A 14205-nucleotide genomic window follows, 5' to 3' on the forward strand; every position below is an offset into this window, starting at 1 on the left:
ACTGTGAATGTGTTCATGTGGACTCACTAGAGCAAGTGTGCAAACATACGTGAGAGCCATGTATACTGTGTACTGTATGTGAGCACGTAGAAGGTGCGTGTGCGCCAGGGGTGAGCGCGCACGTGTGCACGGGCGTCTGTGGAGCGTGGGGACACTCAACGGGAAGGTCTGAACAGAGTGGGCGGCCCCACGTGCGAGTGTGAGTCTGTGCGTGTGCGCGCGCGCCACCACCCCCCACCTGGGTCTGAGCCGGTTGCCATGGGAACGCGCCGCGGGCCGGAGTTAATCATTTCCTGTGGAAAGTGTGCGGGAGGGGCCAGAGAGGGGCGGGAGCGGGGCGGGAGCGGGGCGGGAGCGGGGCGGGAGCGGGGCGGGAGCGGGGCGGGCCGAGGAGGAGGCGGCGGCGTGGAGCTGCCTCCCACTGGAGGGCCGGGCCGAGCCCCAGGCGCTGCGGCGACGCAGGGATCCTGCCTCCACCAGGCCGGTGAGTCCGGGGCTCGGGCGGGCTGAGGACGGGCTGGGCGCTCGGGTTCCGCCCGGCCTGTCGTTCGGGGTGCCGCGTCCTGGATCCCCCTGCCCGGCCCCGTTGGGGGGCGCAGGGAGGGCCGGGCCCCGGAGACCCGGCCCTGCGCTATCCCGCACCCCCCCTGCGCCGTCCAGCCTGAACCGAGCAGGGCATGGGAGCGGCGTGTCCCCTGGAATCCAAGCAGCCTCGGGACCCCCTTTCCGATTTCAATGGCCCGGGAAAGCCGGACACTGCCGGGGAACCGCGTGCCCGTCAGCGCCGCCCCCTCCCCTGGCAGAGGTCCCTGCATCCGCAGGGCGCCCCTGAAGACTGCAGTTTCGGGCCCTCCCACCCCGTAGGTCCCCTGGGCAGTTCACTTTCCCCTTCGCAGGGCCGGGATGGGGTGGGCCAGCCCCAGGTTAGGAAGGAGGGCCTGGGCCGGTGCCGTCCTGGGCAGTGGGCGAAATTGAGCCTTTGACAGCGGTAGCCTGGGGCGGTTGGCGGAGGGGGGGGCCCGAGGGGGGGCGGGGGTGGGGAGCGGGCCCAGCAGGAAGGGCGAGCCAGAAGCCACCTCCTTCAACCCCCTGTTGTGAGTTAGAGCAGAACTCTGGCGCAGTGAAGGGCCTGGTCCTGGCAGATTTTAAAGAGGAAGCTGCATATAAATTGGTACCATTTGTACCTCCGACCCCCCAGCCCCCCCAATACACACATCTGTCTCAAGGTTTGGGGTCGTGGCCACCCCTGGCCTTTCATCTTCTCTGGCTTTCCGTCTGCCTGAGGCTGAAGTGAGCACATACACTGGCCCAGTCTGTTCCCCATGCCCTTGATAAAAGTAACCCTCTCCTTGGCCAGAGAGTCATTTGCAAGGAATGCAGTCTCAGAATGGGGCCCTGTATTTGCAGTGACTGGATTTTAGGGACATAGGGTCGTGAGTTCTGCTGTCCTTATGGGCACCAGGGAGCAGAGATTTTGAAATCTGGGTTGACCTGCAAAACCCAGGACGTGTGACTGTGCGGAGGGGAGGTCCAGCCCCTGTCCAACCTCCTTGACATTCTGCCCGCTCTCCCAGGGAGACCAAGCCTCCTGGGCAGCAGTCTCTGGGCAGTTGTCAAGTGTGTCCCCCAATCATTGCAATATCCCTGGTCTGGGGCAAGGGGGCTGTAGCTCCACCACCCTGGCCTAAACCCAGAGAGGCAGGTGCTGGCTCTCCTGCAGCCAGCCCTCTGCATCCACCCACCACTGGATAGAGGTCACTGAAAAAATAAAATTTGGGTATTCTTTGTATATGCCAGTATTGTTCTGAACATTGTATATATGTATTGTCTAAACTTTACACCAACCCTATAAGGTAGAGTTCTCTCCATTTCACAGATGGAGATACTGAGGCACAGAGACAAAGTAATTCTCCCAGGGTCACACATCTAGTAAGTGGCACAGCCGGGTTCTGAACCAGCTTTCGGTCATAACCACTCTACTCGTATGCCCCCATCACCTTGCCCCATGACCTAGGTTTTTGAGTCTCCAGCCTTGGGTTGTTTGAAAGTCCTTGATACTTTTGACCTTCACACCCCTCAGGCTGCTAAATTCAGCTGCTTTTTCCTCTTCAGGATCTTGCACACACCCTTCCCCTTTCTTCCTGATATCTTCCTGACTGCCTCCTAACTTCCCTTCCTGAAACCAATGAAATATTGTCTCCTTCTGTCCCTGCCCCCTCAGACTTAGCTGATCCCCTTTAAAAGTCTTCTCCCTCAACTGTGACATCGACCTTCAGTGTCCTCCGCCATCTTACCTTCCCAGCGGCTTGGCATGCAGGTGGAGCCTGTCTCACTCCCTCCTCATCCCTTGGGCAGCTGAGCCTCAGGGTTGCTGTGCGCCCAGCTCCGTGCCAAGCAGCCTGGAGAAGGGGACATCTGGCTGCTCCTCCTGGTTCCTTCCATTCCACACTGGTCCACCTCCATTTCCTCAGCGGAGCTGCCCACATATTGGATTAGCCTCCACCCCGCCCTTTGGCCAGCAGTCCTGCCCCCTCCCAGGGAGACTGCACCCAGGAGCCTCCTCCTCCAAGTTGTCTTCCTTAGTCCAGGAAGGCAGAGACCATGACTCCCTAGTCAGGAGCCTGGCATTCTTCCAGGGCTCAGCTCTGCGAACATCGGTCACCAGATGTTCAGGCCACCCATCCTTGCACTCTTCTCTTGCCTCTCGATGCTTCAGTCATTCCTGTCCCTCTGTTGACCCAGCATGTGCAAATCTCTCCTATTCTAAATACCACATCCTCTCCTTCCCATCCTAGCCAGCTTCTCCAAAGTGAAGGAAGTGGCAGCTTTCTCTAGCCCCCATCCCCCTTGGGCCTTCCCACATCTGCCCTCTGCCCTGCTCCACTGACCTTTCTTCCAGTTTGACCTCTCCGTGGCATGGTTCCCTGGGAACTGACCATCCTCTCCTTCCCACTCACTCTCCGGGCACCTCTGAGGACTCTGCACCTGCCTGGTGCTCCTGCCACCTCTGACCTTCCTTCTCCAGCTTTTCTTCCCACTTGGAGTGAGCTCCATCCTTCTTGGTTGCCTCTCATCTTGCACCACCTTTGGTGATTGCATTCTCACCTGTGCCACAGTGACCCCCATCAGCCACCCAGTTCTGTGTCTCCATCTCCAGCCCTGCTCTCTTCCAAGCTTAAGTTCGAGCTTTTGTGTGCATTCATTTCCGGGCATTCACCCAAAAGCCATCACCAGGTGTTTGGTGTGGATGTAGCTTTGCTCCAGGCTGGGTGCTGTGGGACCCACCCTGGGGAGCCATAGAGGGTCAGGGGAGATGGACACTGTTCAAACAGATATCTTTACTGCCTGGTAGACAGTGGTCAGTGCAGTGAGGGTTGGGGAAAGTGGCCTACAGCCCAGGTGGCGCCATTAGGAAGTCCTTGGGTGCCTCCAACTCCATTTTAAAACCAAAAGCAAACTCCACATTGCCCCTCTGAGCTGACTTGGCTTCTTCTGTAAATGGCATCACTTGTTGTCTGAGTCTGGGACCACAGCTTGGTGTCACCTTAAATGCCCTCAGAGCTGCTTTGCACACAATAGGTACTCAATAAAGACTTGTGCAGTAAATGAAGTCTGTTCTGTTCATTTGCTCTGTTCATAAGGGCTGTTCATGGGGCTTTCTACCCAGACCAGTGTTCCCCACACCCACCCCCATTCTCTATACCACCTGGTGCCTCCCTGCATCCTGTTTTGATTGTGGAGGTTTGTTGAAGTGTTTACCTCCCTCCTGACAGGGAGCTTTGAGGCCATGTCTCTCCTGATCAAAGAGGACCCCTGGCAGGTGCCTGGCACACAGCAGGTACCGGGTAAATAATTATTAAATGAGGAATGAATGAATCTTTGTATTTCAAATCCCAGCTCGGTGTCTGCCAGTTGTAGGTACAGTGTGAAGGCTAGTTGAATACAGGAATGAGCTGATTTTAAGAGAATTTGATATATGTAAGCCTGACGTCACGGCCACAGTCAAGGCCCCTTTTGAATAGATTCATGGAGACGCTGTTGACTGGTGCTTCCTCCATGTGGGGCTGTGACCTGTCTTTATGCTGCCAGGCTCAGAGTGGAGGGGCTTGAGATGTGGGGTCTCCACATTGTGCTGCAGACGCACCTGACAGGCTCCCTGCCCAGTTCTGAGCCTCCCTTCTCCTTAACTAGTACCCTGAAATGGTGATAGGCTCTGTTTCAGCCCGTGAGCCCGGGGGCTCCTGGGGGGACATTCGAGTTGGGGCTCTGGGTAACAGGTGACCCAGTTCAGCGGACCCTTCCAGATGGTGGGCTCCGATCAGCTTGGGATGGGGGCGGAGGGTGCCGGCTAGCGGGCTTCAGTCTCGCTTTCTTGCTCTCTCCGCAGGCTGCCCGACGCCCGGAGGAGGCTGCTGAGCCCCGCCGGGCCATGGTCCCGTCTCGCAGGACGTGGAACCTGGGAGCCACGCCCTCGCTGCGCGGCCTGTGGCGAGTGGGCCGGGCCGGGGAGCCCGAGCCGGGGATGGCTCGCCCCGCCCCAGCCAGCCCGGCCCGCCCTTTCCCACACACCGGCCCGGGGAGGTTGAGAACTGGTGAGTCCGCATTTTTAAAATGCCTCTTTATTTCCTTTCCTTCCTCCAGATACCAGCGATGAGATCGGGGTTTCTGGCAAGTTCCTAGGCTCAGTCAGAGCTGTCAGGTAATTACAGGGTACCGGCAGCCCGCGAGCCGGGCGTGGAGTCAGGGCGTCAATTTCGCTGGGCGCTCCTGCCCCGCGCCCGTCTGTAAAGAGAAGCCGGGGACGCGAGTTAAACGTTAACGCAGTCTGTAGCGCAGGGGGAGAACGCCGCGGACAGCCACGCGCTCCCTGGCCCGGCCAGGTGGCTGTGGCTCTGTGATCCGCCTGTCCTTGGCGGCGGAGCGCTCGTGGTCTCGCTCCGGTTTCTGCCCGCGGCCGGTAAACAAGGTAGGTGAACTGCTGCCCGGTGCCCTGCGCGGAGCTGACACTTGATTCCGCCAGGGCTTGCCCGCGGATGGCGAGGAGTGGACGGAGGCTGCTCTGGAGCGTGGCCTGGCAGGGAGTGGTTGCCATGCCCTCCTTTTAGGTGCCATCCACGGCGGCCCCGACAGCAGGTGGGCAGTGAGGGAGTCCCCGAGTCGGGGCCCCCGCTGTGCCCCTGGGGGAGCTGTCAACACCAGCTCTCCTTTCTGGGTCATGTCCCCTGGTGCCTCCAGCGTCAAGAAGTGGGCAGCTCCTCTGATTCCCGGTGGGAGCTAGATCGTCAGGACCGGGGAGCTGCCCCATGACTGTCTGCCAGCCTTGGCTTGGGTAGGTTGTCCTGTAAATGTGGGGACAGGGGGGGGATCTTCAGACAAGATGCCTTAAGGGTTTGCTGTCTGACTGCTCCTGACCTATGGGGAGATGGCTGAAGATTGCCAGCCTGTCTGAGCTGGCAGAGTCCTTCCAGGACATCGGGTCCAAGCCCCTCTATGTACAGAAGGGAAAACTGAGGCCCAGAGAGGGCACATAGCAAACTCCAGTTCCCTCTCTCTCATCACACTTGTGCCATAGGTGGCAGCCAGAGCGCTGCCCTCCAAAGTCTCTCTGCAGGGGACAGTGAGGCTGGGGATGACCCTAGAGGCCGCCGGGGAAAGCTTGGGCTTTTGGATCGGGTAGCCCCAGTTGTCTGGAAGGGGCTGAAGATGGTCTCTACCCAACAAGGTTGTCCAAAGGATTAAAGATGAATGAACAGTATTGCTTTTATGGTAAAAAAAAAAAAAAGAAAGCAAGGATTGAAAAAAACAAAAACATGTTCTCTTGGAAAACTAAAAACCAAAAACACAGAAAAGTATAAGAAGGAAAATAAGAATCACCTATAAGCCTTGTCACTAAACATTTTATATAGTTCCTTCTAGTCTTATGTGTGTGTGTATTGGTCTCTTAAATTAGTATTATGAGGATTATATGACCATACAGACTTTTATCTACTTTTAAAATTTAAGACAAAGGTCCAGTGAAATCGTATGCGTGAAATGCTAAGCGTGGTGCCTGCCACTGGGTAGAGCCTCAGCCAGTGTGGACGTCCCTGGGCCCCTCTACCCCCACCCCCCCCTCTTATTGTTGCCTTGAGAAGGGTAGGCAAGCAGAGGGTGGGTTAGCACATGGGATTGGAATACTGGCTCTGTGTGACCCTGGGCACATTATTAACCCTTCTGGGTCTCCGGTTCCTACCTCTCAGGGTTGTTGTGAGGAGCTGATGGCCTGCATTGCTGGCTACCTTCCGTGTGAGCACTTTACATGTGTCGCCCTGTTTAATCCTCATCACAGGACTGAGCTTGGTTCCTTATGCCCATTGTACTGACGCGGAAACTGAGGATCAAGAAGGGCAATAAGGCCTGGAAAGCACTTGGCCCAGTGCTGGCATTCAGGATGTGATTGCCCCCCAGGGTGGGAGCTCTGCAGCTTGCCCTGTGAGGCGAATCCCCTCTCCCGTCCCGTCTGGTCCCACAGGCTGTGGTGGTGGGTCAAGGGAGGGGTGAATGGGGTGTCGCTGCTGCAGCCCTCTCCCCGCATCCGGTGAGGGAGGCAGTGTGTCAGAGGCTTGAGAGGATGTGCTTTAACTGGTCCTGAGTGTATTTTTGGAGGCTACAGGGACCACGCCACCGAGCGTGGGGTTGGTCTTTATGAAGGCAGGGGAGAAATTGCCACCTAGAGGCAGCCTCGGTAATGAGGCCGCGGCCCCAGGGTGCACCTCCTGTGAAGATTAGTGCAGCCAGGGTGGCATCGGCTTCCTTCTGCTGCTGTCTGTAGAGGGTGTTCGTGGGCAGGTGCCAGCCCTAACGCCACTGTGGAGGGAGGGGAGCCCGCCACCTCCCGCGGGGTCTTGGGCGACTTCCTGCAGAGGATCCCAGGGCGGCTTGTGATCAGGAAGGAGTGCAGCCCCCGCCGAGTGCCAGGCTTTCCCTCTGTGTAGGGCAGGCATGTGAGGGCGTGTGAGTCCCTCCTGGCAGCACCTGGGCTGCCTGGAGTGTGTGAAAGGGGAGCTCAGCTACGGCCCTGGCCAGTGGTCCCCGGCCAGCAGTCTCCAGCCAGCGTCAAGCATCTCACCTGTCTCCTCTGTCCTGGGACAGGGCGTGGAAGAGACAGCCCGGCTGGCGGCGACGAGGACTCCAGCACCCGAAGTGCAGCTCGCCCGGCCCTGGCTCAGTGCCGAGCCCTCAGCGTGGACTGGGCGAGCCCCGGGAGCCCTCACAGGCTCTACCTGACCCTGCAGGTGAGCCCTGGGGCGGTCAGAAATGCCAGGGCTCGAGCTGGGCCAGTGTGCCGTGGCCCTCTGAGCTCCAGCAGCTTCCTTCTCTGGGGAGGGAAGCAGGGAGGGAGAGCTGGGGACCTGCCTTCTGCCTCTTGCCAAGCTCCTCATGGCACATCCACCCTGAGCCTGCCTGAATGGGGCAATTTGCTTATTAGGTTAGCTCGGGGGAAATCTCACAGGAGATGACAGCAGCTTTTCAGCCACACCCCGGCTGAAGTGTTAAAGTGGGAACTGTGGGGCCTTCAGTGAGGAGCTATTAGGAAGATGGGCAGGTTTTTAGGGGAGCTGTTTATTCCCACTGGGGCATATGAGTCCATGGGGCAATACTTATTTACATTTCCTCGTTTAAAGTGAGAACCTAAAGCTAGACAGAGGACTTTGCTAAAACTTGGGTTCTTTTCTCTTGCAGTTATCACTGCAAGTCAGTTATCATGTGACTTTCAAAAGACAAAGTTTACATATATATGTGTAGTATTTGGTTGTAGAATTAATACATCATGATAGCAATAATAATAGCTACTCTTCATTGAACACTGACTTTGTACCGGGCTTTGTGGCATGTATTGTATGTCTCACATCAGTCACACAGTTACTGTTTTATGTGAGTTTTATGGATGAAGTAAGGGAGGCTCAGAGAGGTTAAGTAACTTGCTACTGGTCACACAGCAAGTTGGGATCTGAACATGATGAGCTTTATAACACATGGTGTAAAGAATTCACACGTGGCAGGAATATACTATCTAGAAATTGAATGTCTCCTGTGGTCCTGTATCTTTGAGAAATCCACTATTAAGAGTTTGGTGTTTATTTATCTTTCCTGTACAATCACTTGATTGGATTTATACAATTTTTATTCTTTACTTTTACCTTCTGTTCTGTGACTAGCTCTTTCCCTCAACAGTAAGTCTTGGTTATTTCTTCATGCCTGTCAATATAGAGAGAACTACCTCATTCTTTTAAACTGCTGCATAATATTCTACTTCAGGGTTTCTCTAACTGATTCTCTGTATTGTTTCTGATTGCAAAGAGATCCTTAAAAAATACCAATGCATTCATGCAGCTATAGCTTGAGCAATTTCAGGATAACACAGGCTCTGCAATTTTTAAATGGATGCATTTGTTAACAGATGTTTATGAAGTGCCTACTCTGTTAGGTGCCAGCACACAGCAAAGAAGAGAAATAGACCCAGCAGTCTAGCAGAGAGGCCAGGAGTAATCAAATGATCACAAATGTATGCGCAAACATTGACATAGTGGCCGAGGATGAAGGACCAGAGTTATCTGGGGGTGTTGCCAAGGCCCCTCCCCCAAGAAAGATTGTGCATGAGAGGGCCACCTTGAAAGGACACATGCAGATGGAGGGCAGGAGGGGCTGTGGGAAATATGTGCCCTTTGTGTTTGTCCTCCCTCGTGTGGCCCCAAGCCGGGTCTGAACATGGACCCCTTGTTTGTTGCTTCAGGGACAATCTTGGGCTTCTGGGTTTTTGTCAGCCCTTCTTATGTGGTTCATCTGAAAATGGAACCGAATGGTCCTTCTTTTATCTATAAGGTCTGCGAGAAAAGCCTGTTGCAGGGACGGTTAAAGAAACTGTTTTTATGTTAAAGAAACCATTTTTTATGACTTGAGCCATTGGTAGTTAAATCAGGAGGTGGTCAGAAACCAGCAGCCTTGAGTTGGGCGGAGGCTCTGTTCTTGCATTTTGATTATGGGGTGTTGGGCTGTGGTTGCCGCTGAGTGCTGGGGTCAGCAGGTCTGCTGAGGATCTAAGAAGCTCCTGCCAGCAACCAGTCTCCACAGTTGTGTCCTGGGCCGTTGAAGCTTCATTCTGTTTATAGGGGCTTCAAGGTGGGCGGCGGATGTGGGGCCCAAGTAGGGATCCAGACACAGTGAGGGGACCCAGAGGGTCCCCTGCCAGCTTCTCAAGCAGTTACAACCTGAGTCGCTCCCTTTCGAGGCTGCAGAAATTCCCAACCCCCCTGGGGGCCTGTCTGCCCATCCTGTGGCTTGGCCAACAGGCCAGAAATAGTGTAACCTTTGCTCTGGGCGGCAAATGGAAACTTCCAGCTGCCCCCGTTGCCGCCACCAATGACAAAGCTGCTCGTGCTGGTGTGGCAGTTGGTCACAGGGTGGGGACAAAATTAAGTCGCGGGAATTTTCCTAAATACGAGAGACTGCTCACCACCCTCCCTTCTCAAGTAGAAAGTGGAGTTGCTGTTTTAAGAATGAGGAAATGAAACTCCAGGGAAGGTAAGTAACTTGCCCACAGTCACACAGCTCACCTGAGCCAGGCTTCACACCCAGGCCTTTCCGGACCCAGGCTCTGAACATTTTTTAAACATAACATTTGTCTTTTTGTTTTGAATAAGGTGGGCACAAAGACATACACGAAAGTGTCTGTAATCTGCCTTGCCAGATAACTTCTGTTATCAAAGATAACAAAACAGAACACCATAGATGCTTACAAGGTTAAAAATACAAATGCCAAAAAGATTCAAAATGAAATGTAAAGGCTTTCTTTTCTTCCCACTCTCTCTCGGTTAAGTTTCTTTTGATCTCCCCCAAAGTTTAAATGATGCATATTTCTCCTCTTAGCCCCTGCACCATCACCCGACCTCTCAGAGAAAACCAGTGTATATTTCCCCAGATTTTTATTTTGGAGGCCTCTTTTATTTCCATTATCCTTAAATGGAATCGCACTTTACATGTGGTTCTGCTGCTTGCCTTGGACGTCTTTCTGTGTGAGTTGCAGGTGGTTTTCTCTGCATGAAAGACTCTTTCTGCCTCTCCCCTCCATCTCCCCACCAGTTCACTGGTCTGTTCTACCTCAGCCTTCTTTGCCTTGGCTCCTCCTTGACCTAGAGACAGGGTCCTGCGGTCCTGGATAGCCATGCCGGGGGGTGGGCCATGGCCTTCCCCTGCTCATATGGACCCGTGTGCCCCCTCCTTGGCAGTCCCAGGCTGGTGCCGTCTGAAGGTGAGGGCAGCTGACATCATGGTGGGGGGGGGGCGGCGGGCATCGCCCTGAGACTGCCGTGTGCCTGGTGGGGCTGGACAAGCCTGTGAATGTTGGGCCGGTGCACCTGAGCGATCAGACCACTGCAGTGGTGACTCGGGGCTCACAGGTCAGCCGAGTGAGCTTCACCTGAGGGTTCCTAAGTGCCCAGGAGACTTGTTTGCTGGTACAGAGGGCTGGCTGCTGATGGGGGCCAGGAGAACGCATTGCCCCCTCTCGCTGTGAGATCTGGGCATGCTTTCTTCCAGACTCCGGGCCTCGTAGTCCCCACCCACACTGTGAGGGATGGGCTGGCCGGGTCTGAGGTCCTCACCAGCTCCGGGAGCGCACCGTCCTCAGGCTCGAGGGGGGTCCCCTCCCCGCTGCAGTCCCCCCCCCTTCACGTGAGGATTCTGGTTGTGTCTTGGCAGCAGGCCCTGCGGGACAAGGGGTGCGAGAGCAAGAGTCAGGGGGCGAAAGAAGAGAAACTCCTGAAGAGGCAGGCGCCGGCCCCCAGGCGGGGCCGGGAGGCCCAAGAAGCTGGTGGCACCATGAATGTAGAGAAAACAGGTAAAGGAAGTCTGCCCGCTGACCCGGCACAGCCCGGGCTAAAGCTGGTGTCGGAGGGGAGGCTCTTGTCCCAGACACCGTCCTCCTCCCCTGGAGGTGGCCGCCTGGACGTGGAACTCAGAGACTGCAGCCTGCCCATCCCCACTCCAGGGGCACCCTCCTCCCGGTGCCGCTGCGCGCCACCGGTGATAAGCAGCTTTGGCTGGCATGGGCTGGGGTTGAATTTCCCCGCTTTTTGTCTTTTCCCCAGCGCCTGTCAAAAGCAGGGTGAAGGTGGCAGCCTCAAAGACGCCACCTCCTGCAGAGAGAGGCCTGACCCCCTCCTTTTGTCTCCGTGGGTCCATCAGGGACTCAGAGGTCCCTAGGACAGGGCTTCGCTCTGCTGCATTGAGGCTGGGAAGGAGGAGCTGGTGGCTCCACTCTTCTCCGGCAAGGCTGGCAAGGTTCTGGAAGAGGCTGTGTGCCCCCTTTGTGGGGCTCCCCAGCAAGAAGCCAGAGCCCAGCCGTTACTGGGAAAGTGCATCCTCAAGGAGCCCGAGGGGAAGGCCAAGAGCGAGGGGGGAAAGGAGCTGGCCTTTCTCTCGTTTGCCTCTTCCTGTCAGAGGTTGATTTGCGTGTCTGAACTTGCGAGGTGGAAGGAACCACTCCCTTCTCTGAGGTTGATCCAGAGCCGCCTTCACCCGTGGGCCCGGCACTGATTGGGGGGCAGGTGTCGGGGTCTGGCCGGGGTGTGGAAGCGGGGGGAATCGTCCCTCCAGTCCGGGGGGCTGACTCTTGTCAGCGGGTCTGGGGCTGGGACCCCCGAGCCTGAGTGTCCTTGAGGGGCTGTGTCCAGGCAGGGTCTCGGAGAAAAACACTGTCTTCTGAAAACTCGGACTGACAGCTGACCTACTCTGAGGGTGCAGGGGTCCCTCAGTCCCCGCCCTTAGGTGCCCCTTTGATCTCACCTCTTCCTCCTCTGCTGTTGTCCCTTAGCTTCCTCTAGGTCTTTTCTCGCCCAGCAAGCGCTCTCCGGGCCCCTCTTGGCTCCCTTGACACACGGGCACTGTGCCCAGGTCAGGGTGAACTCCCCTGGCTGTGGGCTCTGAGGGTGAGGTGAGCAGTGTCCCGGGTAAGAAGGGCTCTTCCACGTCCTGCTGGGTGACACTCACTCACACCTGCGCATCCCTCGTGGGTTCTAGGCTCTTGCCCAAGGTTGCCTCTGGATAAGGACCATTGTCCCCATTTTACAAAGGAGGCCCCTGAGGGGCCCTCCCACACGTCTCTGAAGTGGCAGAACCAGCTCTTGGACCTGGAGTCAAGAGCACTTCCTGCCACACCACGGCAGTCTGCAGAGGGCAGAGGGTTGTGCTGGTCACATGCTGCCCATGGCAGCCCCGTGTGCAGGCCTGGAAGCATCCGTCTGAGCTCGCTCTCTCTAGAACAGATAGCAGAAGCTTGGCCAACTGTGTGTGACATGCATGCTGTGTCACGTGCAGGCCGCACGGCCAGGGCTCCTGGCCAGCCAGCGATGGCCCCTGTTCCAGCTTTCCAGAGGGCCTTGAGTCGGAGCCGTCCCTCAGGGTTGGGAGGAAGGGAAAAGGCAGTCTGTGTGTGCGTGGCCTGCTCCCTTTAGAGTGAGAGCGGCTTCTCACTGTCTACCTCTCCTGGGCCCAGTGCTGAGATGTCCTGCCCAGCCTGGAATCAGCTCCATCTGTGCTCCCCGCTCCAGCCCAGTCCAAAAGCCAAGCTGCAGTTTTGGCTTCTGTGCTGTCTCAACTTGCCACCTCCCTGTGGGTTGAAGCTGGGCTGTGTGACTTCAGGTGCAGGTGGCTTTGTTTCCAGAGTCTGGGATCCCCCCGCACCGAGTCCTGCCCACACAGTGTGGCGGAGCCCGGACACCCTGGTGCTCTGAGTTAGGGTGGAGGCTCGCGGCCAGCAGATGCCACTCTTCATGCTTCACCCTTGGACACTTGGCCCTGCCTCTCAGGCTTTGGCCAGGCCCCGGACTGGGCTGCCTGAAGATCCGCGCCCTTCCAGCCTCTCCTCTGCCCCACTGCCCCACCTCCTTGCCCGTTCCCCACCTGCAGAGACTGTGGCCATTCTTGGGGCCATCAAAGCAAGCTGTGACAAGCATGCCAGGCCCCATTAGCAGGTCACAGGCCTTGACTGTGTGTCTCTGTCCTTCCATCTGTCTGTCTGTGTCTCTTCTGCTCCCGGTGACAGGACGGTGGAAGGCTGAGGCGCCAGCCACCCCTGTGTTTATCCCTTCCTCCTGCCTGTGAGGTCCCTGTGCTCAATCCCGCAGGGGTCCGCCTGGGAGCGCGCCTGGCTGTGTTCCTGCCCACGTGCTGTGTCTGTCCCCGTGTCCCGGTCTGTCTGTCCCTTGCACACGCACACCTCCACTTGCTTCCTCTCCGTGTGCGGGTAACCACTCCCTGCGGAAGGCAGGGGGCAGGCTGGGGAGCCCCCGCCTCTCTTCTGTACTCTGGAGAGGGTTTGGGGTTTAAAGAAATCATGTTCCACCAAGGATAGTGTTTTCTGGGGAGAGAACAGCTGTTGCTAGAGCTATGTCTTTCTCAGCTGCAAGTCCATGCAGGCTGGCCATGGAGAGGGTATTGCTCATCAGACCTAGAACACAGGCTTTGGGGGAATAATCAGTGGAAGCTGCTTTCCTAAGTCCTGGTCTAGGCAGTTCCATCCCCCAGAAGCTGCCTGCTGAAGCGGCTTCCTCCGAGGCAGGCCCCGGAGGCCCCCGGCTAACCCATGCTGCTGCCCCCAGCCCTTGCCCGGCTCCCCTCGTCCCCTCTGCTTGCATCCCCTCCCCTGCCATGACGGGCCCCCTCTCCTCGGCCAGGCTGGGGCCTCTGCTGCCCTGCTGATCGGCGGCTACTTTGCTCATAGGTGGGCGGCTCTTTGGCAGCGGGAGGTGCTCGAGCCTTTCGGGGCCGCCAGGTGCGGCCCCCGTGGTACATAGGATGGCGGAGGCCATGTCCCAGCCGCAGGAGGAGAAAGCCCAGCTACAGGAGGAGCTGGTGGCCCTACGGGAGAGGCTGGCTGTCTGCGACAGTGATCAGCAAGCCGCACCCACCCAGCTGCACAATCAGGTACCGGGGGAGGATGGGACGGGCTGAGGCCGCTGCCCACTGTGGAGCAGGTCGGAGGACATCGCCCAGGGCACCCGGAACCCACCAGACCACCAGCATAATGGACAGACGGGGTCTCCTCTCCTGGCTTGGGAGTGCACAAGAGGGCGAGGTGGCGAGAATCAGAGGCCTGGGCCTCCCATCCTGGCCATCCATGTGCCCCATTCCTTGTGGTTACCAGGGGCCAGGACCTACCTCTCCAGA

At 57.1% G+C, this 14205-nt stretch overlaps 1 protein-coding gene across 4 annotated transcripts in view; it reads left to right on the forward strand.

Annotated features, from left to right (window-relative positions):
* The first annotated feature begins 431 nt into the window (after window positions 1–431).
* KIFC3 (kinesin family member C3) overlaps window positions 432–14205 on the forward strand; it is a 35873-nt gene continuing 22099 nt past the window's right edge. Inside the window, exons 1-5 of one of the 4 annotated variants that reach the window (XM_068527344.1) lie at window positions 432–484; window positions 4388–4592; window positions 7132–7274; window positions 10738–10876; window positions 13760–13962. In XM_068527344.1, coding sequence (XP_068383445.1) covers window positions 4430–4592; window positions 7132–7274; window positions 10738–10876; window positions 13760–13962 — 648 coding nt within the window. In that variant the 5' untranslated portion in view covers window positions 432–484; window positions 4388–4429. Of the gene's footprint in view, window positions 485–4387; window positions 4593–4958; window positions 4967–7131; window positions 7275–10737; window positions 10877–13759; window positions 13963–14205 lie in introns of those variants that run through there. The other 3 variants (XM_068527345.1, XM_068527346.1, XM_068527347.1) reach the window with 3 other exon arrangements.

Source organism: Eschrichtius robustus, chromosome 19 (assembly GCF_028021215.1).
Source record: "Eschrichtius robustus isolate mEscRob2 chromosome 19, mEscRob2.pri, whole genome shotgun sequence".
Classification (NCBI taxonomy): Eukaryota; Metazoa; Chordata; class Mammalia; order Artiodactyla; family Eschrichtiidae; genus Eschrichtius; species Eschrichtius robustus.